At 50.7% G+C, this 25431-nt stretch overlaps 1 protein-coding gene across 1 annotated transcript in view; it reads left to right on the top strand.

Moving 5' to 3' along the window:
* Positions 1-16420, top strand: part of Rnft2 (ring finger protein, transmembrane 2) — a 53781-nt gene extending 37361 nt beyond the window's left edge. Inside the window, exons 8-11 of the mRNA XM_038345494.1 lie at positions 7674-7823; positions 9018-9083; positions 9209-9310; positions 15334-16420. Coding sequence (XP_038201422.1) covers positions 7674-7823; positions 9018-9083; positions 9209-9310; positions 15334-15468 — 453 coding nt within the window. The 3' untranslated portion in view covers positions 15469-16420. The remainder of the gene's footprint in view (positions 1-7673; positions 7824-9017; positions 9084-9208; positions 9311-15333) is intronic.
* The last annotated feature ends 9011 nt before the right edge of the window (positions 16421-25431 follow it).

Genomic DNA, 25431 nt, shown 5'->3' with positions numbered 1-25431 from the left:
CAGGGCCATTGGAATTCGGCTATCTGTTTGAACCACTGCATTACCCAGGCTCTCCGCCAAGCTGCAGAAACTGAGGGAGCCAGCCTGGCAGGGAACAGGTGCTCTGGGCGGGTAGGGGGCCAGTGCAAAGGCCCTGGGGTTCGGCTGCACCTGACTCACAGGATGGGAGCAGATGGTGCGTTTTGCAGCAAATGGGAGACACGATAAGGGCTTCCGACATCTCTTGGAGTGCAGCAGGAGACCCTGATCCACAGTGTTGGACCCAGGATTGGCTTGTGTTCCCAATGCTTGTTTGGGGTGTCATGTGAGGAATTTACAGCATAGAGCAATTGGGGAGCTCTATGCAGCAGGATCTCTAAGTGAGTTAAATGTTGGTCATGAGAGCCAGGAATAGCAAGTGCATGGGAGGGGTTTGGTCACAGAGTGGGGACTACTTCACCAAAGGTGCCCAGCTGGGAAAGGGCAGAGTTAGGATTTGAGTCCAGCCAATAGGAACACACAGAGACCTAAGCTTGAGTCACAGGTCCACTTCTGGCCAGCCCCAGTCATCTGTTTAGGTTGCTATGGCAACCAAGCTTCAATGGAGGCTGATTTCTCACAGTGCTAAAGGCTGCAGAACCCATGATCAATTTCCTGAATGATTCTGTTCCCAGTGAGACCCCTCATCTGGCTTTTGAGCATCCTTCTCTCTGTGTAGGACAGGATGGCCTCGAACTCACGGCAATCCCCCTGTCTCAGCTCCACAAACCTCAAGAGGTTGAGGTTGAAATTACAGAGCTGAACTAGCAACTTTAAAAAAAAGGCCTATTATTTTGATATATGTGTTTGCTTGAGTGTATATGGGTACCCAGAAAAGCATGTCAGGTGTTCTGGAGCCGGAGTACAGGTGGTTGTGAGCCTCCTGATGTGGGTGCTAGGAACCAAACCCCAGTCCTCTCTTAACTGCTGGGCCACTTCTCCAGTCCATGGCACCACCCTCACATCCACATCACTTCCCAGGGGTCTTGTGTCTCAGCGCAGCTGGCTGTGTCTCCAGGTTCCACGTTGGCCATTTAAACCCACTGTGGCGCCACATAACTTGGGGGAGGGGGAGTTGCTGCTATCCTGAAGTGGGCTGACTTTTTGTTACAGTTTCCTAAGCAACAAGAGTCTATTTACATAGTATTTACATTGTATCTACAGTAGAAGCCACTGCAGGCTACAGGGTGTGGCTTCTATGCAGATATTCTACTGCTTTGTATGAGAGACTTGAGGGTCGCAGATTTGACCAGGTTTTGTTTGGAGAATTCTGGAATCTTTCCCTGGATACTGACAGGTGGGGATTAGGGCTTTGGTGCATGAGTTGTCCAGAGGCAGCCAGACACCCTTACCTGAATGCTGCTGCCATGCCTCCTCCTGGTCTTCCTCTTCCTGCCCCTACTCTTTTTCCTTTTTGTCCTTGGCTTGAAACTGCAATCCTTTAACCATCTCTGTTCTGTGATCCCAGCTTCATTTGGGGTATGCCGCGGACAGCTCATCTCTCTGCCATTTGATGTCCTCTGGGGCTGGGCAGACCATACGGGCTTTGTCTCTTAAACCTGCTATCTCAGCTGAAGAAACAGAAGTGACCGGCCCAGGGTCCAGGTCCTCACCCTCCACACAGCCTGTTCTCTTGCTCCCTCCCCTAGCCAGTCTCACAGACAGCAAGAACAGGGAAGGGGAAACCGCCTCCTCTCTATGGGCCTGGGCTTGGACAGTCCAGACATCTCTCCTCAGTTCTAACCTGTTTGCTTTCTTTTCTTCCCCCCTCTCCCCCAACCCCCCCTCCTGCTTCCTTCTTCCCACTCTGTGATGTTGGGGATCCCCGGGACCCAGAGTTTCATTATGTGAAGTCCACTCTGTACCACTGAGCCCCTCACCCCTTATTTCCTTTGAACCTCCTCTAACCTGTGCCTCTTCCCAATGTGACACTGTATGTCACACTCCCAGGCCAGGGTTAGCATGAGGCTGAGCACTGGCTGCCACCCTGGCCTGCACTCTTGCTGTGAACCTGTATTTAGACCTTTTATTCCCTTGGATCTGCATGGTATTTGTGGTGTGGTGGATCCAGATCACCTGGGCTCCTGAGAGCAGAGGTTGAACTTTCAGGATATTTGTAGTGGACCTTATGGGAATATTTATACCACAGAAATTGGCAAACACACAAATCAGGGACCGTTTACCCCCAGAGACCTGGTTTACCAGAACGCCACTGCATGCAGTTGTGAGTGTGTGTGTGAATGTGTGCATGTATGTATGTGTGTTGTAAATATCTGTGTGAGTGTTGGGGGTGTGCTAGTGAACATTGTAAGTGTAGGTAGGTAGGTGTGGAGTGTGTGTATGTGTGTAAATATGTATATCTTTGTATTTAGAGGAAGGAACTGGAGCTCAGAAAAGTGTTATTGTCCAAAGTCACCCAGTTTAGTGGATGGCAGACCTAACCATGGCAAGTCTCCTACCTTCAGCTCTGAGTGTCCTGCCCTACCTCATAGATGAATGCTCTTCATGAGTATTCATTACTCCCAGGGACGCGTGAATAACCAACCCTTCCTCTCTGTTCTATGTCTATACTGATGTCTTGGATGGTGCGTCCCCTCTGTCCTCTCAGCTTCTCAGATGAACTGATCTTTCATCTCCTTCCTCAGTGCCCCAGCCTCCCCATCAGCCCCAGGTCATCTCAGTGTCCCAGCCTCCCCATCAGCCGCAGGTCATCTCAGTGCCCCAGCCTCCCCATCAGCCCCAGGTCATCTCAGTGTCCCAGCCTCCCCATCAGCCGCAGGTTGTCTCCAAGCCTTTGTTGTTTCCCTGCTTTCGCTGTCCGGATCCATCCTGACAGACAGCAGGAAGGCAGACTGTAGCTCGCCTGGTACCGCCCCTGTCACAACCCAAGCCCAGAACCACCCCTCTCACCATCCCACCCCTTACCCACAGTCTTCTGGCAATCTCCATGTGCCTCTTTCCTGGTGACAGAAGAAGAGGTGCCCGCATCCATCGCCCCTCTCATTGTTGGATGTGCCATAGAATCCCGCCTTCTGTTCGGTGGCCGTCAGCAGTAACAAGCTTGAGAAACCTGGAATTAGGGAACTGCTCAATTAGGGAGGATGCCTTCCCTGGGTGTGCACAGCTCCCGGTGGCCACCCAGCCCGGCAGCTAATTGCTACTTTTAAGATGGTGCCGCCAGGCGCTCTCTCTCCCTTGGTTTCATTTTCTCTGACACAAGAGCTTGCCGATGAAGTGGATTCTTTTCCATGTTCCCACTCCACTTCGCTGTCAGCAAACTCGAAGAAGGCGCCAGGAGTAGCGAGGGTGGAACTTTCAGCCTTAGAGACCCCTGTCCCATTGTCCCGCTGTGTGTACGGATATGCCCTGAGTTGAAGATGCAGCGTGGATGCCCAGGATCTCCTCTGGGGGGGGAGGGGTCAGAGTCCAGTGGGAGAGCAGGGAGCTGAGATTGGGAGAAATGCTATAAAGGTGGGGGGAAGGATATAAAAAAAAGAAATGTGGGTGGATTGACGCATGGAAAGGAAAAATAAGTGATAAAGGGGTCTGGAGAGAGGTCTCAGTGGATAAACACTTGGCACACAAGCATGAGTTGCTGAGTCAGATCCCCAGCTAGCCACATAGAAGCCAGGTGGTCTTGGAGCTCATTAACCTCAGCACTTGGGGGAGGGGGACAGGTGATGTCAAGGGCACACTGACTGGCTGGACAAAATCTGTGTTCAGCAAGAGACCCTGCTGCCTCAGTACTGAAGAGAGGAAAGACTGTAGAAGACGCACGATGTCAACTCTGTCTTCTATATGAATCCACATGAACACACGTGCAGCTATACATATACCACACACACATTTTCCTAAAAAGGGAAAGGAGGATTGTGGGATGGTGGGATACATGGGAGGGAAGAGAGGGGAGTTCTCTGAGGAAAGCTGAATTCAGGAACAAGTGGAAAAGCAGGTTACTGTTAGAAGTTGGGAGACTAGAGGTAGGCATGGGACACGCTAGAGCAGATTACCACCCAGACTGGATTAAGAACTGTGAGCAGGGGCTTTGGAAGCAGCTCTGTTGCTAAACGGCCTGTCATAAATGCATGAGGATTTGCATTCCTTCTCCGGCTCCACATTCAGATAAATAAATTGGTCGGGGCAGTCAGTGCACCCATAATTCCAGCATGGGCTGATGGCAACAAGAAAGTGGTGAGCCAGCGTAGCAGACAAAGCCCAGACTCAGTGAGAGAGCTCGCCTCGGAAAATAAGGGGGGCATGACTGAGGAAGACACCCACTCAGCTTCAGTCTCTGGCCTCCACACATGCACAAATCCGTGTGTGCACCTGCATACACCTGTGCACATGTACCCATGGATGCACGCGTGCGTGCGCGCGCGCACACACACACACAACATGTAATCTGAGGCTGACTGAGGCACACCTCCAGGTGTGTCTGTAAGGATGTCTCCAGAGACATGTCTGAGGGGCCTACATGATAGATGGATGGGTGGACGGATGGGTGGGTGGGTGGGTGGATGGATGAATGGATGGATGGACAGACGAACGGACAGATGGTTGGGTGGGTGGGTGGATAGATTTCTTCATGGACACATAATTGTGTGGAGTTATTGGGAAGTGGTGAAAGGTATGGGTGTGGCCCATCTGGGGGAAATAGGTTACTGGGTCACGTCCTGGAGGATACATCTCGCTGTGGCACCTTTTTTCTGTGTACTGTCCACCATGAAGAAGCGACTCCATCACACTCTGATCATCATGATTGATCCGCTCACTAGACCTAAAAATACAAGCCAAGTGCCCATGCGCTGAGCCTTCTGACACCAAAATAATTCTTATTTATAGCTGTTTCTGCCAGGATGTTTTGGTCTAAGCAGTGAGACAAATTACTAATATACGTTTGACAACAGTTGGGAGGTGTGAGGGAAGCATGGGACAGCTGAGTCTGGGAAACCAGGACAGTAGTGGGATTCTGCAGAGCGTGGGACCTGCTGTGGGATACAGACAGGAGCCTTCCTTGTCATCCATTGCCACTTGGCAGTGGTTCCCCACATTCCACAGGTTGGTGTCAAGTGTCTTCCTCAGTAACTCTCTACTTTATGTAGACATCTAAGAACTAGATTTGCCTCCAGGTGATATTTCTGGGCCATATAGAAGGAGTATTGAAGGGAAAGGAAGGCCCCTTCAGAAAATAGTGACCACCCCCGCCACACACACACACACACACACACACACACACACACGTACTCAGCCAAACAGTCGTGAGGATAAGGGGAGCAGGTGACTGGATGATCATTCCTGGTTCTTATGTACATCTGCTTCAAGGGGTTGCCCCCTGGATGCCTTGTGCCTGGGTGCCATGATCGATGCAAAGAATTGGATACAAAGCCTCCCTTTGGGTGGGGAGATGACTTAGCTGCCAAGATCGACAGCCCGTTTTGACCCCTGGAGCCCACACGGTTGGGAGGAGAGCACCGACTCCTGCAAGTTGTCTTACGCACTCGTACACTAACTAAATAACATATGATCACTTTCTAAAGAATTCAGCCTTACATACGGCACTAGCTTACCAAATCTCTCCTTAGCCTTCTCCTGTCACGCCGTCCTTGAGCTTTGTTTTGAAAAGCTCTGGGCGGTTATTCTGTAGGTTCAATTATTTAAATTCAACTATTGTTTTCTGATGGTTTCGTTGAGGACCACAGAAGTGACACTGTCCTTCCCAGTGTGTCATATTCTAAGGTTCATGGTGCTAGAGTGAGTTATTACTGGGGGTGCTGACCTTGGTTGCTTGGTTAACCACACAGTTGCTGTTGCATGGGATGATCTGTCATAGTTGTGTGGCTTTCCACCGTAGAGCTCCGGCAATCAGACCCCACTGCTTGCGAATTTCCTTTGTGACCTTTATGCTGTTACAGAGGTCGTCCTGGCGACACTCCTTCTTGGCACATCTTTGTGTGGAGACCTGGTGGTTTTGTTAGAAGGGTTACAGCTACTAAACTCGCTCATGTTTTTCAGTCTGTGGAGACTGAGGAAAGGCTCATGCATGTGTGTGTGACTCAGTCTTATTCAAGTGTGATTTCCATATTATAAAATACACAGCTTCACAGCACAAGTTCTGTGAGCTGGGTCATGTGATCACACCCACATAAGTACCATCACTATCAATGAAGAACCTTCTGCTATTTCCCATATTTCCCTGGGAATTTAGAGTTCCATCCTCACTCTGGACAGTCAGGGTTGTGGTTTTATCACCGTAGCTTAATGTTACCTATTCTGAGACTTTATATAAACAAGAATTATTATGTAGAGTCTTTGTGTGTATGTGTGTGTATGTGTGTGTGTGTGGTGTGTATGTGACATCCATGTGTGTATGTGGTGGCTCCAAATTGATGTTGAGTGTCTTCCTCAGTAACTCTCTACTTTATGTACTGTGGCAGAATTTCTCATGAAACCTAGAACCCGCTGATCCAGCTACTCCAGTTAGCCAGCTTTCCCTGGGATCCTTTGTCCCTGATCCCCAAACTCTGGAATTATAGTGGGCTGCCTCGCCTGCCTGGCTTTAATGTAGGTGGTAGGGATCTGAACTCCAGTCCTCACGTTTGTTCGGCAAACACTTTATCCACAGAGCGTTTGTCCAGCCCAGTATAGAGTCTTTTATAACCATCTTTGAAATACCACGATGTCTGTGAAATCCAGCCATGTTGGTAGACATGGCAGTCATCTGTTATTGTTAGTTTCGATAGCCAAGTAGTCTCCTGTTTTATAAATATTGCCTGAATTTGTGTTCTGTGTTCAGCTATGGGTGATACATGTGGGCAGTTTTCAGCTAGTGGGTCTTGTGACTGCAGCAGCCAAGAACATTTCCTTCCAATGGGCTCATGTCCATTTCTCCCAGGGAACCTCCTTGGAGGGGTGCCAAGGGTCCCCCATCAAGCGAGTGTTTGCGTTCATTAGATTCCATGAAGAGGGGGTCCACTTCCATCCCTCTCCTAGCTCAGGCCCTCCTGAGCCATGTTTCCCAGGCCAAAGGGAAGAAGGACCCTAACCCTGTGGCCCGACACTGAACTGGGTCCTCTTCCTGCTCATTGTCTTTAGAGTAACTCCACAGGGTAAAACATGGGAATCTCACTCTGGGGCTTGTCAGTGTGAGAGTCAACCCAGAAAGAGTGAGGCCCCACGTGGAGATCTTTCACAGGGTAACAGCTTTGGAGGCCACAGGAGGTGGAAGTGCAGAAGTGGGTGCCTGCCCTTGGCTCCCAGCCTGGCTTTCGTTGCTCCTACCCTGTGGTACCAGAGTCAGCTCTCTGTGGTGGTGTGGAGGAGGCAGCGACTGTCCTCCACGCTCCATACTGTACCCAGTCAGACAGTGATCACACCCACCCCATGTCCAAAGTGTTCTGTTTCTCCACCCCGACACCTGATCCTGGCACTTTGATCTTGTGAGAAGTGGGCAGTGGGCGGTGGACAAGGACTTCAGCAGGGGCCATGTCTCCCTGGCCACATCCATCGGTCCCCATTAGACCCAGCTTGAGTGCTTTCCAAAGCTGATTAATGGCCTGCCCGTGACCTGGACTGCCATTATGGCCGTGCGTGGGCCCCAGCTCTGTCCTCTGGGTCTTGGCTGCTAACACTAATTGATGCTTTTTGTGTGGCTGCAGGGAAAGTTTTATCTGGTCATTGAGGAGCTGAGCCAGCTGTTCAGGTCACTTGTTCCTATCCAGCTGTGGTACAAATACATCATGGGAGACGACTCCTCCAACAGCTACTTCCTCGGAGGGGTCCTGATCATCCTCTACAGTCTGTGCAAGGTGAGCTGGCCCAGGGCATGCTGGGACTGGCTTGAGGGACTTCTGAGGAGCTAGGGCCAGCCACTAACGTCTTCTGGTTTTCAAATCAAAATACATTTCATATAGCATAGAATTAGCCATCAGTCAATCTATCTCTTCTTTCTCTCATGCTGGGACCTGAACCCCTGACTTTGCTCATGGTAGGCGGGCACTCTGCCATTATGCTGTGTCCCTTTAAAACTCCGACACAGGCTCTCACCAAGCTCCCAAGTCATCTTTGAACTCAGTCCTCCTGCCTCAGCCTCTGGAGAAGCCGGGAAGGATTACAAGCCTGCATCACCAGGCCTGGCAGCTGCTAACCTCATGTCATATGCAGTCAGTGGCATTTGCTGTACCAAGCCTTCCTGTTCCTCCCACCTCCCAGAACCTGGCAGCCACTAACCCATGTCCTGTGCGTAGAGTATGTACTGGGGGGTCAGTGACCTTTGGGATGTAGCTTATTTGATTTACCATATGGTTTTGAGATTCACCCACATCATAGCATCATAGCATATACCAATACTGTTTTTAATGAACTTATTTAGCTTTACAGATGAGGCATACACATGTTACAGTGTACATGCAGAGGTCCCTCCCTTATCTCTTCCTTCTCTGTTTCTGTCTTTTTTTTTTTTTTTTTTTTTTTTTTTTTTTGGTTTTTTCGAGACAGGGTTTCTCTGTAGCTTTGGAGCCTGTCCTGGAACTAGCTCTTGTAGACCAGGCTGGTCTCGAACTCACAGAGATCCGCCTGCCTCTGCCTCCCGAGTGCTGGGATTAAAGGCGTGCGCCACCGGCTCTGTTTCTGTCTTTAAAGACTCTAAGGACAGTGAATACATTCACTCTGCTACCTTCCAGCTGGGCCAGTTAGGCAATTCGTGCACAATCAGCCTTGGGGCTTGATCTTGCTTACTGTGATCAGCTACCAGTGGCCCGCTCTAGTGCTGGAAAAGTGCTGTAATTGATTAGTAGTGCCTGCCCTGGGCTTGGCAAGGGGAAAGACAGTTTATACGCTATTTATTTATCTGATCAGGGTTACAGAGGGGACTGTTGATCTGCGTCAGGACAGAAGTCAGGCAACACTGATAGAAAGGGGAAGAAGTTTCCTGAAAATGATCAGAGGCAGAGGTGGGGGCTTCCGGGAGAAGGTGCTCAGCCTTCCCTCTGCTTTGCTTTCAGTCTTTTGATATCTGTGGTCGCGTAGGCGGAGTCAGGAAAGCGCTGAAGCTCCTCTGCTCCTCACAGGTGAGTCACCCCACGGGCTCTGAGGGCTCAAGCTGTCTGTCTCCCCTCCCCCTCTTCCTCACCCCGCGGGCACTGCCTCTGAGGGCTCACGCTGTCTGTCTCCCCTCCCCCTCTTCCTCACACAGAATTATGGGGTCCGAGCCACGGGGCAGCAGTGCACAGAAGCGGGCGCTATCTGCGCCATCTGCCAGGCTGAGTTCCGAGACCCTATGATTCTCCTGTGCCAGGTGAGTGGCAGTGTCTGTTGGGACTCCGCTCCACAAAATGCCCACCCTGGGAGCCCATCTCAGGGCCGGCTAGACCAGGGTTTGAATCCCACCCCTGCCCCATACTGGCTGGGTAGCTAACGGCAGGCTGCGTTTCTCTCTGAGCCTTGGTGTCATTGGTAAATGTCCATCTTGGTGTGTGAAATTAGACCATCGCAAGTGCAAATTCCAGCCACATCAATTCTTTAAAAGTGTCCATGCTGTGGCTCTAACTCGGGACTAGCTCAGGAGTCTGTGAACACAGGATCCTCCTGCTTCTGCCTCCGGCATTGGGATCACATATGTGTTTTTGATCCCTGGTGCAGTGTGTGTGGGGGGGGAAACAAATCCATCTCCCCATGACAAGTATAAAATGATCATGATACTGCCTACTGTGTATGTGTCTGACCACAGTTACAATAAGTCTAATACTGTCAGGCAGTAGTGGTGCACACCTTTAATCCCAGCACTTGGGAGGCAGAGTAAGCAGATCTCTGAGTTTGAGGCCAGCCTGGTCTACAAGAGCTAATTCCAGGACAGCTAGGACTGTTACACAGAGAAACCCTGTGTAACAAACAAACAAACAAACAAAAAAGTCAAATACCACCTGTTGCATCAGCTCTGGCTGCATTTAAATGAGGTCATCTGTGCAGCGCTAAACCTAGATGGCTGCACTCGCCAGCATTGTCTTGATTATTTTCTGCGTAATTATCAGTATCCTTTGTTTCCATTGCTATGGGGGTCCCTAGGCCATGGTGGTAAGTGCTTTGACTCCCTAATGTGCCCCTTTTCTCCTCTTCCTGACATTAGGGGCCAGGTGTCAATTCAGTGATTGTGAGCTGGGTCTGAGCAAGGATCAGAGTTTAGAGGCGAGGCAGGGGATGCACAGAGCCTGTCCCTCCTCTGGAAGCTCTCGGCCTCCTCAGGGATGCAGACACATAGTCATAAATAACTATGAACCAAGGCAGGCAGTGGTAAGAGCTGTGTAAGAGAGATTCATGCAGAGTCCCCGGGGACGGGGCAGAGAGGAGGCTTTTTGCATAAGCCTGGTTCCAGAAGGAATGAGAAGAAAGGCAGATGGTCCCCCCTAACACCCTCAGAAGATGGGATAGGAGGTAGGGTCCTCTTTTAGCATTAGCAAGAAGGAATTTGTTATTGCTGCCTGAGAGACTTCATAGGAGTTTGTTTCTGAGTGAAATTTTAATGTTCTTTTTTTTGTTTTTTTTGTTTTTTTGTTTTGGTGAGACTGGGTCTCACATAGCTCAAACTAATCTCATAGTCTCAAACTCACTATGGAGCCAAGGATGACTAAACTGATCCGTCTGCCTCTGCTCTCAAATGCTGGGATTGTAGGTACGCACTGCCATGCCCAGAGTTCATATGAGCTACAGCTAACTACTAACTGAGCTACAACCTCATCCCCTTAATGTTATTTATTTTTAAATTGATAGTGTATCAAGGTGTAGTGGTTTACATCTTTAATCCCAGCACTGGAGAGGCAGAGGCAAAAGAATCTCTGTCTAGAAGTTCAAGGCCAGCCCGAGCTCCAAGGCAAGCTCCCCCCCACCAAAAAAAAAGACATTTAGTTTACCTGAGTCAAAATCCAGAAAGGAGACATAACAACTAAATACAATTTGTAACTGTGTTTGGATCCTGGGACAGAGGAGGATAAAACTGCCACGTTTGATCAAATTTAAATCGAGCTTAGAAAGCCTCAGTAGTCAGTTCTTTGTGCTTTGACAAATCCCCTTCCCGGTCATGAATAATGCGAAGGGAAACTAAGCCTGGGTGGGGACCATCATTGAACTTTTCCATGACTTTAAACTTCTTCCAGAACAAAGGGTTGTGCTTTGTTTTTTTAATTTTTTTTTAATTTTTTTTAAAGATTTATTTATTTATTATGTATACAACATTCCTTCCATGTATGCTTGCATGCCAGAAGAGGGCACCAGATCTCATTATAGTTGGCTGTGATCCACCATGTGGTTGCTGGGAATTGAACTCAGGACCTCTGGAAGAGCAGTCAGTGCTCTTATCCTCTGAGCCATCTCTCCAGCCCCCTTTGTTTTGTTTTTTTAAGGAAAAAAAATGTTTTGCAAGATACACCAAAATGGAGGCAGCGAGGCGGCAAGGTGAGGGCGCCTGCTGCACAGCCTGCCGGGCCTGAGTTCCGTCCTCAGAACCCGTGCATTCTCCTCTGACTCCCAATGTGCCCCGGACACACACACACCAAACAAACCCAAAGCCTAGTGAGAGGCCACGTGCCTCATCCTCAGCTCTCGTCCTGTGCCTGTCCTCAGAAGCAGCTCAGTGGCCGGCTTCCTTTATTTCTTGCCACAGATATTTTATAGAATTCACAGCTTTGTCAAACATAGCCTGTGCACGTGTTAACGTACACGCCCGCAAACATCTTTTAAAACAAACTGAACTAGCCAGGCAATGGTGGCGCATGGCTTTAATCCCAGCACTTGGGAGGCAGAGGCAGGGGGATCAATGTGAGTTCAAGGCCAGCCTGGTCTACAGAGGGAGTTCCAGGACAGGTTCCATGGCTACTGAGAAACCCTGTCTCGAAAAACCAAAAACAAACAAACAAGCAGACACGCTGAACTTGTGGCATAGTTTCCCTGAGCTGTGTGTTGCTCTGCACCTTTATAACCTGTGGTCAGCGCTTAGAGATCAGTCCTTATTCTGTGTTCCAGCCACAGATCTGACATTCTGGGTACAGTCATTTGTTTAGCTATTTCCCCACTGAGGCCCCATCTCCTAGCATCTTATGTTGCTGCAAAGGTGACTGAAATAGATTGATCATGCCCACCTGAGCCATGGTGTTGATTAAAGGAGTTCACTCAGGTAGAGCCTCTGAAGCCCCACATAGCCTGTGATCCAGGTTCAGCACAAGGTGTCTGTTCCCAGCAGGCATTCTATCTCGGACGTAGACATGCTCTTGGTAGTGTGAATTCCTAGTGGTATAATTACCGGGGTCAGAGGGCCCTCCATTTTGGCGGATCTTGCTAAATTGCCCTCCTTGGAGCGACTGTGTGCCTGTTCCTCATATGGAGTGTGGCCAGACCTTGCCCCTACCCTCGCTTGCACACAGCGTCTCCAGACCCCTTGCTTTGCCAGACTGACAGGTGACAGTGCTGTCTCAGCTCCTCTCTCATTTGCATTTCCCTAATTATGAGTGTGGCTGGGCATCTCTGCTCGTGCTTTGGAGCCATCTGTATTTCCTTCTCCGTGACGAGGATTATCTGAACATGATGGCAAGGGGAAGTCATTCTCCTGGCAGCTTCTCTGTGCCTCAATCTGTCTGTCTCTTCCAGTCTCCTGGTGCCACATCTTCCCAAAGGTGGATGAGGAATTCTTGGGAGAGGGTGAACAAGACACCATTGCCTTAGATCTAGGAGTGACAACCACATATAGTGGCTGACTGAGTTCACATCTCCACCTTTCTCATCTGCTGTGTGCTGGGCCCGCAAGGGCAGAGGAGACCCATGCGGGTGAAAGTGCCTTTCTGTACTGAATGAACGAATGAACGAATGAATGAATGAATGAATGAATGAGCGAGCTCAGACGTCACTTAAGGAACATTCCCCATTCATGCGTCCCCAGACTAGCCATGTTCCTGGCTACTGTGGTCTTACATAGTGTGTTGTTATACACTATGCTCTTACACACCATGGTCTTAGACACTGTGGACTTTCACCACAAATCCCTTCCCAGTTGTTAGCATGATCATTTATGGAGTTAATGATTGTGTAAGGTCTGTCTTCCCTTGGCCAGACTGCAAGGACCTTGAGAGTGGAAGTTATTACTGTCTTGTATTTGCAGAGACTGGCACAGTGAGTATTGTGTGGGTGGATGGATGGATGGGTGGGTGGATGGATGGATGGGTGGATGGATGGGTAGATGGATGGGTGGAGAACCCACCTGTCTCCCTTTCAAAGAGTTATAGGGTGAACCTCAGCACATCACTTCCTCTGCCCACAGTGCCCCCCTTGAGGTAGTGCCCTGGAAACAGATTGTAGATATAAGGTCATCGGGCAGTGAGTGTCTACAGAGGCTACAGCTCTGTTCCCGTGCTGGTCCATGTAGCGTTTCATGTGCTAAGACACAGAGACTCAGGAAACAGAGATGCTCAACACAAAGCTGGACTCTGAAGGACTCCTTTGCCAAAGAGCAGAGAGCTGTCAGAGAACAAAGCACTCTCCTGATCCTTGACCTCTGTGAGCCTGGCTGAGTGTGAACATTCTTGACCCCTGTGAGCCTAGCTGAGTGTGAACATTCTTGACCCCTGTGAGCCTGGCTGAGTGTGAACATTCTTGACCCCGTGAACCTGGTTGAGTGTGAACATCCTTGACCCCTGTGAGCCTGGTTGAGTGTGAATATTCTTGACCACTGTGAGCCTGGCTGAATGTGAACATCCTTGACCCCTGTGAGCCTGGCTGAATGTATAAACAGCCAAGAAATCAGAACTGTGACACCCACTGGGGTTTAAAAATTGCTCATGTTTGATGCTTAAGAGTCTGTATCTAGCTGGGCAGTGGTGGCTCATGCCTTTAATTGCAGCACTCAGGAGGCAGAGGCAGGCAGATCTCTGTGAGTTCAAGGACAGCCTGGTCTATGTCTACAGAGTGAATTTCAGGATAGCCAGAGCTACACAGTGTAACCCTGTTTCAGAGAGAGGAGAGAGAGAGGGAGTGGAAGAGGAGGAGGAGGGAGAGGAGGGCTGGGCAGGCAGATGGCCTGGGCCAAGCACTCACACTGGTGAGGAACAGGACTCCCGTGAAGAGTGTGATGATCTCACCAGCCACCCTCAGGTATCCACCATGGTGCGGTGAGGGTAGGGTGGCTGTGGGGTGGTGGTGCAGATTCATCTTGTCCTCCATATGCCTTCTCCCTCTGCAGAGGTGGACAGAGGCAGGCTAAGGCTTGTGAACTCCTCAGCTAGGACTCTAGGCAGACCTGGTTCCTTGAATTCCTGCACTTGGCCCTGCACTCTGTCAGTTCTCCCCTGAGGAGGCAGACTCAGGGTCTTCCTCATCCTAGAGCCCCATGAGTCTCTGTCCTGGCCCACATTCATTTCTCAGACACAGTGACAGAGCTAATCAAGGCTATGCCTTCATGGACATAGACATCCGACATGCCATCTAGAAGCCAATGGGAAAACCCTCTGTGTTTGTCTGTTGTGTCTGAGCCGTTTTCACATGTCTGCTAAGCGTGCTAGGACAGGGTTACTACCCCCATTTTTCAGATGAAGAAAGTGAGTTGCGAGGAGGTTGTCACTCACCCAGCTTATGTGACCTGTGCGGGGACTTGCATGGACCAGCATGTTCTCAACCTAACAAGCAAATGGGTCTTTTACATTTATAAAATTATATAAAATTATCAGCTGTCTGCTGGGAATGAGCTCAGTTGGCAGAGTTCTCGCCTGACGGGCGTGAAGCGCTGGCGTCAGTCTCCAGTACTGAATAAACCCAGCAAGGGGACACGCCTGTCACCCCAGCACTGAGGGACTACAGGCAGGACGGTCAACAGTTCAAGGCCAGCTTTGGCTTTTACAGTGAGTTCTGGTCAGTCTAGACTAGAGAAAGAGACCAAAAAGAAAATTGTCCAAGTTCTCACATGGCTCACAGGGTCCACACAGTCTGTGCCCCCATCAGCCCTGTGACCTCACGTTCATTTGCTCTGTGTGCCTGACTGCCTCAGCATCCCTTGCCCCTCTGACCCAGCCACACCTCCTGGCCTCAGGACCTTTGCACATGCTCTTCAGGTGTGCTCCTTATCCCCAGCCAACTCCACCCTCCCACGGAAGGTGCTGCTTTCCCAGGGATGTTTCCCCAGGCCCCCACCTCTGCCTTCCAGCCAGAACACCAGCCACTGATACTGCTGTTTTAGACGTGTCGGGGCCTATTGTCTCCCCTCCTGTAATGCAAGCTCCTGGAGGGCATGGATGACACGGTCCCCAGGCTCACGGATCACACTCATTCCTACCACTGTGCCCACAGCACGTGTTCTGCGAGGAGTGCCTCTGCCTGTGGCTGGACCGCGAGCGCACCTGCCCGCTCTGCCGCTCCGTTGCCGTGGATACCCTGCGCTGCTGGAAGGATGGGGCCACATCTGCACACTTGCAGGTGTACTGAGCTGAACACAAGTGTCTGGAGATGCCAGAGGGCCCAGCACTGCTGAGCCCAGCCATGACGATTCCTGGGAAACAATCTCCAGCGCTTTCTCCTGCCTCCCACCACCTCTACCCGATGGCCCAGGGTCTCCCCACCTTTCTCCTGCCTCCCACCACCTCTACCTGACGGCCCAGGGTCTCCCCACCTTTCTCCTGCCTCCCACCCCCTCTACCTGACGGCCCAGGGTCTCCCCACCTTTCTCCTGCCTCCCACCACCTCTACCTGACGGCCCAGGGTCTCCCCACCTTTCTCCTGCCTCCCACCACCTCTACCTGACGGCCCAGGGTCTCCCCACCTTTCTCCTGCCTCCCACCACCTCTACCCGACGGCCCAGGGTCTCCCCACCTTTCTCCTGCCTCCCACCACCTCTACCCGACGGCCCAGGGTCTCCCCACCTTTCTCCTGCCTCCCACCACCTCTACCTGACGGCCCAGGGTCTCCCCACCTTTCTCCTGCCTCCCACCACCTCTACCCGATGGCCCAGGGTCTCCCCACCTTTCTCCTGCCTCCCACCACCTCTACCCGATGGCCCAGGGTCTCCCCACCTTTCTCCTGCCTCCCACCACCTCTACCCGACGGCCCAGGGTCTCCCCACCTTTCTCCTGCCTCCCACCACCTCTACCCGACGGCCCAGGGTCTCCCCACCTTTCTCCTGCCTCCCACCACCTCTACCTGATGGCCCAGGGTCTCCCCACCTTTCTCCTGCCTCCCACCACCTCTACCTGATGGCCCAGGGTCTCCCCACCTTTCTCCTGCCTCCCACCACCTCTACCTGATAGCCCAGGGTCTCCCCACCTTTCTCCTGCCTCCCACCACCTCTACCTGATAGCCCAGGGTCTCCCCACCTTTCTCCTGCCTCCCACCACCTCTACCTGATAGCCCAGGGTCTCCCCACCAACACATTTCTCATCGACCTGGTACAGTGTGTGCATTCTGCCCCACAAGAAAGGGGAGCCCTCCTCACTCAGGCTTAGCTTCCTGCAGGTAGGTGGTCTGTCCCCTCAACCGCCCTTATTTAACTTGCTTCCTGCTGCTGGCACTCCATGCTACAGACCGGTATGAGCTGAAAGAGTACAGCCTGTCAGGACGTGACCCAGGTCTGCAATGAGAGCCACTGGGGAGAAGGTTTAGCGTACAAACACCAGGCTTCACCCACCACACGAGGAGACTGAGGTACGAAGCTGGATGTGGTCCCCAGCTAACACAGGCTGATGAGCCTCCTGTGCAGACGCCAGCAGAGCTAGCTTGTCAGGAGTGCAGACGCCGGGCTCACGTCCCTCGGTAGCTGAGCAGTGGCCCGAGTGTCCAGCACGGCAGAGGCGGCCTGCACTGAGCACATGGGCTGTGAATGCTGCCTCCTGAGGTCAAGCAGTGGGAGCCATGGAAAGACTTGACCTTCCTGATCCTTTTTTCCAGGGTGCATGTGACTGGGCCTCTGTCATTTCTTCTCTCCTCATCCTCTTCTGTAACTTTCTTCTGTGCAGAGCTCTGGTGGACATGGCTGCCTCTCCTGGGAGCCTTCGAAGCTAACAGTTCAATCCGTGTCCTAGATGGCACACGGCTCCGGAACAATCAATTCATTTTCCCCTCCCTCTCTCTAGTGAGGTAATTAGCTCAGAGAAACAACAGTCCTTCCAGAGCCTCTAAAAACACTGCTTTATATCTTTAACCAAATGCTGGAGAGGAGCCGCAGGGAGCACTGGGAGCAGGCTCGCAGGTGCTCTTCACACGCCAATCCCCAGGACACAGCTGCTGCTTCCTTTGGGAAACTCTGCTTGGAAACCTGGGTTGAGATAGCACAGGTGACCACACAGAAGCCTCTGGAAGCCTGCCTGCCTGCCTCCACCCTCTCCCAACTCTGTTTCTCACTGTTGATGCCCTCACAACAGGCTGGCCCCAGCCAAGTTTGAGAAAACTGTGCATGGCTAGTAGGCAGATTGGCATTCATGCCCCGAGGGAAATGGGGGCCTCACTGCCATCTCCCTCCCCCAGGAGGTCCAGGACTCGTGCCCCTGGGTAACCCCTCACCTGGATTTCTTCCTTTCTCCTCGGCTGAAGAGCCTGGTACCAACAAAACACCCTTTCCAGGAGACCATAGCATCCTTCAAGCTCTGTTACTATGGCAATGGCCATGATGTTAAACAATCCTGCTGTCTGGATGTTCTAAGAGGAAAGGGAGGATGGGCTCCTCTGTTCTCTCTGGCCCAAAGGGCACCTAGGGAGAGCAGTGGGGCTGCCTGCAGCTGGTTTTCATCAGAGAGAGCACTTTGTCTGGAAACATCTGTCAGCATTTTGGAGGGATTGGAGCTGGGGGAGACTCACAGAAGTGTAGCATGGGGTGGAGCAGAGGCAGCTATTGTGAGTGGGGCTTGGAAACCTGACCCCAAGTTCTGTATAATGATGTGACATCCCTATACCCTGTAGCCATCAGTGGGGTTACAAAACCTAGCATATTATGTTACTTACTGGTACCGAGAAAACTAACAGGTCTGCAGGTGTAGCCCAACGAGTAGTGTGCTTGCTTAGCATGCAGGAAGAAGCCCCTAGTTCCGTGCCCGGTGTCACATAAACTAGACACGGCTGTGCACACACGTAATGCCAGACTGGGAGGTAGAGGCAGGATGAGAAGTTCAAGGTCATTCCTTGGCTACAAAGCAAGTTCTGGGATAGCCTGGGCTACATGAGACTCCATTTTGAAAGGGAGAGAAGTAAACTGTGGGTTGCCGGCGGATGCTCCAGGGGTTTTACCACCCCCATTGCTTCTCTAACATTGTGGAAATGTAAACTATCCCCCTGCCTTATAAGGAATGCACAGGTGGGGGCGTTCCCTAGCGATGTGAGATGATAGACAGTCTAGGATTACTTGTTCATTTTCCATGCTTTGAGGTGGGGCGACATCTCATCAGGAGCTTTCTTCCAGGTTAGATGACTCTGCTTCTGTCCTAGCTAGTGCAGAGTTTCCCAAATACCGGGCTATGGAAAAGTGTCCCCTGGGAGAGCTCTACCACACCTTTCGTCTGCACTAGCATGTGAGTTCTTTGTGTTGAAGGGATCAGTGGAGCACCAGGTTCTGTGTCTGACGCCCAGTATCTGTGAGACAGAGACTCAAATCGCACTGAGTCCTCAGAGTCTTGTTTGCGCGTAAGAACCTGAGAATAGCAGTATAGGGAGGGCTGGGGAGCAGCCAGAGCAGTTAAGAGTGGGATCCCCAGCACTCATATCAAGGGGCTCACTACTGCTGACTCCAGCTCCAGGGAGTTGGTGGCTCTCTTCTGACCTCCGCAGGTACCTACACATACATGGAGTGTATATGTGTGTGTGGGGACACACATGCACACACATAATTTAAAACAAAATAAATCTTCAAGAAGTGTGTGGGAAGAAGAAAGGCCTGCTTTGGACTGAGCTCGACAGGGCCAGCATTTTCCAAAGGGAATGACATACAGGTATGGAGCATTGGGAGCGTCCTGATGCTAAGGACGAAACAGGAGCAGGCCTGAGGTCTGTGGTGCTTTCCTTTGGCACATGTGGCTGTCTTCGGTGTCTTTGAGAACCTTCTGCCAATAAACCTTCTCTGTGGACACAGCTTATACTCATGGGTCAGTCCGCCTCCTGAAGCCAGATAGACCTGTTTTGAGGTGCAGCATCTGTGGAGACACAGCGGATGCTTCTCCCTCGAGAAGCCGAGAAAGAAATAAGGAAGTGGATTGGCTGCACAGGTGCCTCTGTAGGTAGAATGCTTGCCACACAAGCATGAGGAGCTGAGTTTGGGTCCCTAGAATCCACGTAAAAAGCTGGGTGTGGCAGCAAATCTGTGGGGGCAGGGAAGACAGGGATTCCTGGGGCCGGCCAGCCTAGCTCCGAATTCAGTCCAAGATGCTGCCTCCAAAAATGAAGAGGAGGGACAGATGAAGACACTGATTGTTGACCTCTGGCCTCACATAGACAGACATGTATGTACATACACACTAGCATAGACACACAAAAGGGGAGAGGAGAGAGGGAGCCGTGTTGGACAGTGACTTCTGGGTAGATAGTCTTCAGGGACATCCCAAAGGAGGCTGCTGGCATAGGCTGCATCTGAGATACCACACGCTGACTTTAGTACCCACAAAAACACACCAGGGTGTCCTTGACTCTGAATTGAGAGATATCATCAGAGCACTTTAGTCTGTGTGCCCTGGAGGCCCCGCATCTCACTGCTGCTAGGGTGCCAGCGCAGCACACCCCACTGCTGACTGGGGGTGTGGAATTGGTGGTGATCAGGAAACACTTGCTTGGCCAGGGCTCTGCTCAGCAGCAGAGAATCTGCTTACATTCTGCCAGTGTGGGCGGACATGTGATTCGGTGGGAGAATGCTGGCTGTGAATGGACAGGGCTCCAGGTCCTATCTCCAGCACTGGTAGGTAGAGGGGAGGGTGGCTGATTTGTCTAGATGTCACGGTTCACAACTCTAATGAGACGGAGGGTAGGATTGAGAGTTCGAGGCAGGTCCCCTACTGTATCGTGACCTCTATCTCAAAAACCTTAATAATCTAAAAAAAATAAATACAGAACTTGCCAGGGATCTAACAAAGTACAAATTAGTAGTCTCAGGTGACAATCGTGCCCCTAAGGGGCTTGCTAGGCACCTAGTCTAGCTGCCTCAGTGAGCTGCAGATCACTGAAGAAACCCAGTTTCAAAAATAAGGTGGAGCTGGGCATAGTGGCACATACTTTTTTGTAATCCCAGCACTTAGGAGCAGAGTTAAGTGGACCTCTGAGTACCTGGTCAACTTACTGAGTTCCAGGCTAGCCAGGGCTGTGTAGCCCTGTGAGATCATGTCAAAAAAAAAAAAAAGTGACAGTAGTTCCTGAGGTTGACCTCTGACCTCCATGTACAAGCACTGCCTTTGCAGAGCAGGAGTCACCTGTCACCGTGCAGCCATGCTCATCCCGTGGTCCCTGAGGACCGACCTTCCCAAGGGAGATGAACACACACCGGTCTTCACTGGAGGTGCACAATCAATTTTTTATTAAAAGTGTAACAAATATGTACAAAGCGTCCAGGTAGGAAATTCCACATAGAAAAGAGCACAAGGCAACAATGTCAGGACCCAGACAGAACGTCCCCCCGGTTCCAAATGCCCTTCACAATCGCCTCTGCCATGTATATGGGCTCCTTGACTCTTATAGTGCAAAGACTTTGGGGGAGTCTGGGGTTCAGGGGAGAAGATAGATAAGAGAGGTAAGAAAAACTTCCCGTAGCCAAGGAGATGAGTGGGACAAGCCATTTGCACATTAGACACCCTTCACCCTGGAGTTTATTGACGCTGGGAGCAACCCCCTGAAATCATTCAGCCTGCTCTCAAGTGCCCCCAGATAAGACGTTCTTGCCATTGAGCTAACATAGACACTCCCTGCTGGCCCACAGGTGCGTCCTTGACTCTTGACTAGCAATGTCTGCCCATGAGCTAGGAAACACAATGCTTGCTTTCAAATGAACAACACCAGAGCCCCTTCATCTAATGCCGGTGCCTCCCTGCCTCACAGGGATTCAAATGCAAGCCTTAGATCGGCCACTGGCTGTTGGGCGCCTTCAGCTTCTTCATCTGTAAAATGGGCTCAATGGCACTACCACTAGGGTGAGGATCTCTCAGGCGCAGCCTCGGAAAGCACCCCGTGCATTGCTCCACGATGGGCGTATGGTACTCGTTCTGTGAAGAGTCTTTGATTATGTACAAAGGGACCAATCTTCCCACTGAGGAGACAATACAGCAAGCTTTTTAATTGTATTCAGCCCAGAGCATGGCATGCAAAAAAAAAAATACTATATAGCAATCTGCCAGCAAGGCGTGAGGTCACCATGGTGACCTGGCAGATCTGTTACAAATTGTGAGCCAGACTGCAAAGGGACATTTCACAGCATCTGGTCTCCAAAAGGACCGTTGCTGTACCATCAAGGGTGTCAGTTCGTTCCGAGGTGGAGGTCTCCAGCTGGCACACTCTAGATGCTCAGTAAATGGGTGTTGAGTGAATTGATCAAAATCTTTAAAAAGATAAACTTTTGGCTAACGGTTTCAAAAGACACTGTGATGTCAGCGTACCCCCTTTGTGGGCCTTCGGATCAGCTCATGCAGGAATAGTCTGCTCCTCTCCTACTCCCCAAATCCTCAACCAACTTCTGACCCCCTGGGCTCCCCCAATTTGACTTCAGGCTCAGAAAAGAAAATAGTATGAACACAGCAGAGAATCTGTGTTCCGGTCACTGCAGACATTCAAACAGTCCACAGGCTAAGCCAGGTGTAGTGGCCCACACCTGTAATCAGGAAGTGGAGGCAGGAGGATATCAAGTTTAGGGTTATCCTCTCCTGTATAGTGAGCTCAAGACCAGTCTGGGCTCCATGTCTCAAAAAACTGTAACAAACATAAGTAGTATACAGTAGTGACCTCCAAAGTGTCTCCTGGAGATATTCATGTAGGGTGTGCCAGCATCTGCTTCCTCCCTCAGGCCTCAGTGAGGAAGAATGACACTTGGTCAATTTCGGAAACATGACAGTAGTCAGGCGCACACGAGACATGAGCTCAGCTGTATGAAGTGTCATGGGGCATTCGCAGCCTCCTTATCCTGTGACGATATGTTTAGGTCCCCACTCCCCAACACAGTAGAGAGGAAACTGAACAAGTCTAGCCACAGAGGGGAAGAGGAAGCATGGCTGTGAAGCTGGGGGAGTGGGGACAGGAAGTGTCCAGGGGCTCTGCAAAACAACTCTGGCTCAGACTCTCCCTTTCCAAAACAAAGGGAGATGGAACCTCAAACTTGAACAGAGCTCTTGCTTGTTGAGGATGAGGTAAAGGAGAGAAGCTTCCAGAAGGAAGTGGACCTACTCTGGAAGGCTTCAGTCCCCCCAGACTCCAGGACCCTCCCCCTCAGAGAGCAGGCAGCAACTTTTGGACCTGGGTGACAGCTAGCTCCTTAGCAATGATCTCGGAGACCTCCTAGGCTTTGCACGGACACACACACACACACACACACACACACACACACACACACGCTGCGGTCTGCTGACCCAGTATGAGGTCTTTTTTAAAATTTATTTCAAAGCCTCTCTCCCACTCTTTCCCTCTTCACAGACTGCAGAGAGGCAAATCAAAATCAATGCTCCTTGGCAGCCAGGGGAAGCGGGGGGATAAAAGGGAGGATGGTGCCAGCACTTCACACACTGTGGAAGTTGGGTTTTTTTGTTGTTGTTTTGTTTTTTTCTTTTTGCAATAACACCATCAACAGAAAGCCCATCCCATTCTCTCATGCAGTCCAAGTAAACGCCACATCAGAGACAGTTGAGACAACAGACATGGCATGCTTCAGTGTCCCTAATACAAATGTCCATCAAGAAGGCAAAGCTCATATAAAAACAGCATTTAAAAACAACCCCATCAAATCCGGGGCAAAGAAGAAGCGCACTCGAGTGAACTGCGCGTGAGCCAAGCTCCCCCTCCCCCACCCTACCCCCCTTTCAATAAATACATGGTTTCCATTACTACGAGAGAATATTTACAGAGGGCTTGGCTGGAAAGCTCCATCGCAAGGTTCTCTCAGCAGCACAGCTTCATTGAAATGAAAATCATCGGAGATGCCAACTCCTGTGTTTGGAGTTCAAATCCTCCAGAGAGATAGCCTATGCTAACAGGCAATGTCAGCCTCAAAAGCAAAACAAAAAAGGGAGGTATTCCCTGACCTCCCACCCTTGTGCTGGGTCTCTCTGGGGTTAGCATGTCCTCACTGCGATCTTGACAGTATCTCTTTAAAAAGCCTGAAACCCCTGATTCCCACCATAGAAAGCACCTTCCCTGGATGCTTTGCAAGGACTCTGTTCCTTGCTGGGAAAGGGACTAAATACAGAGAGTGTTTTCCAGATCCTGTGTAATTCAGGCTTGGTGAGGAGGGCTCGGCATGCTGCCTGCTGCCTCCCTGCCAAATAAACTCTTTGTTATTTTTTTTTTTCTTTTGCTGATTTCAATTCTGGCAGTTAAGGGGTGGGGGGAGGTTTCAGCATTGAGTTCTCAGTTGCATTTTTCTTTAATGGGTTATTTAGAGAACTGTAAGGCATGGATTCAATATGGAGAAGGAAAAATGAATGAAAGGAGCCAGTTGTCACTGGACTGAGAGGGTGTGTACTTTAGGAGTTGATCACACTCAGCATCATTGACCAGGACCATTTCCCTTGTAGCCCTGTGCACCCTAATAACTGATGCTTCCTAGCAGGCCCCCTGGTCCCTAGGCACCAAGCAAGCGACCTGCAAATTCAGCCAGGGGAAAATGACTGTCCCCCTGGCAGGCAGTGTCCTAAATGCCAGATGCCAAGGCAGGAGGCTCAAGATCGGAGGTCAGCCTGGTCTCCAGGACCAGACCTTGTCTCCAAAATTAAAAAGGGAAAGAGTAACTGTCTCACTGAGCCCACGGCAGGCTCCCTCACCAACTCAGCCACAAGATCACAATAGAGGCAATAAAGTATCCATGCAGAGGAATAATACCTGTTTCTGTTGGAATTTTTTTTTAAAAAAATGAAAGCAAAAATTAATCATCACTCCTGAAGCAGTGAGCCCTTGCAGTCAAATATCAGTCAAGCACACAGCTTCATTATATATATATAATATATGTATTTATATATCTATTTATTTATATTAGCCCTTCGAGAAACTTCTGAAAACAGTAGCTTATCCTAAGTGTGTTTGGGGAGCAGGGTAATCGGACATTCCATTTAAAAGGTCCACCCCCTCCCCAACATCCCCTGCTTGTAAATCACGCTCCTTCAGAACGCAGCCATTTCTTGGCTCTTTATAAAACCTAAGCCCTGAATCCCCTCAGGAAGTGGAGGAGGCCACAGCAGTCTCCCAGGGTATTGCTTCAGGGGGAGGAGGGAACTGCCAACTCCTAAGCAGCTTCAGCAACCAGGCTCGACCCTCCTCCCTCCCGGGCACCCCAGGTTTGCTCCTAAGCATTCCCCGCTCCCCCATAGAAAGACTCCCCAGTGGCACTCGTCACTTGGCCCTTAAAAAAAAAGAGGATATTCAAAGAGCAAAATAGAAACCTGTCATCCCCTGGCCTTCTGGTTCTGTCAGCTAAGACTCTGACCACACCAAGGACACACTTAGCACCAAGAGAGTTTGAAGTGAAGCACCACACACACCAGATAGGTAGGAAAAGAAAATGACATCCCGTTTCTCTGGCTGAGACCATGAGAGCTGTCTAGAAAGGGTCACAGAGAGAGACTAGGACATGTCAAGAAATGGAGGGACCCCAGGCTGCACCCAACAAAACGGGCCCCACATTCCCCCCCTTTTTTTGTCCATCTTGCCTTTGGCAGAGTTTCCACTACTCCATGCCAACATCTGTGCTGGGCAGTTGGTCCATGCTGAGGCTGATCCCACCAGTCCATGTAAGTTTCCAGCACAACACAGCAGCACGCATCTGTCTCCCCCGCTGCCCCAGACATTACAAAGTCTCAAAGTTCACATTGCAAGGTGCGGAAAGGGGAGGAACCACATGCCCCGCAGGCATGCACAGATACAGAATTTTGTATTTTCTCTCTTTTTTTTTGTGTGTATATATATATATATATATATATGTATGTATAGCTATATGTAAATAGCATTGGGGTGGCTATCTCTGCAGCTGGACTTCCCGGGGGCTTCCTCAGTCCGTGTTTGCACCATCAGCTCTGGGTGGGTCTTTCCACTCGGCTTCTTTCCAAGGTCCGGGCTCCCCCTCAGGAAAATGGGAACCAGCTTCCTCCAAGGATACAGGGTTTTGCCAACCTGTGGAAATAAAGATTTGTTTTTCTGTCAGTGCAGTCAGCTTCCCGGGTGATGTCTGTGCAGAAAGGGAGGGGCAGAGGGGGCCTTGCCACACAAAGCTCTGACTTGGGGGGAGAGGGCTCTCCA

This window comes from Arvicola amphibius, chromosome 10, assembly GCF_903992535.2.
Source record: "Arvicola amphibius chromosome 10, mArvAmp1.2, whole genome shotgun sequence".
NCBI classification, from domain to species: domain Eukaryota; kingdom Metazoa; phylum Chordata; class Mammalia; order Rodentia; family Cricetidae; genus Arvicola; species Arvicola amphibius.
Note: the sequence above shows the minus strand (reverse complement) of the source record. Positions and strands in the feature narration are given on the sequence as shown.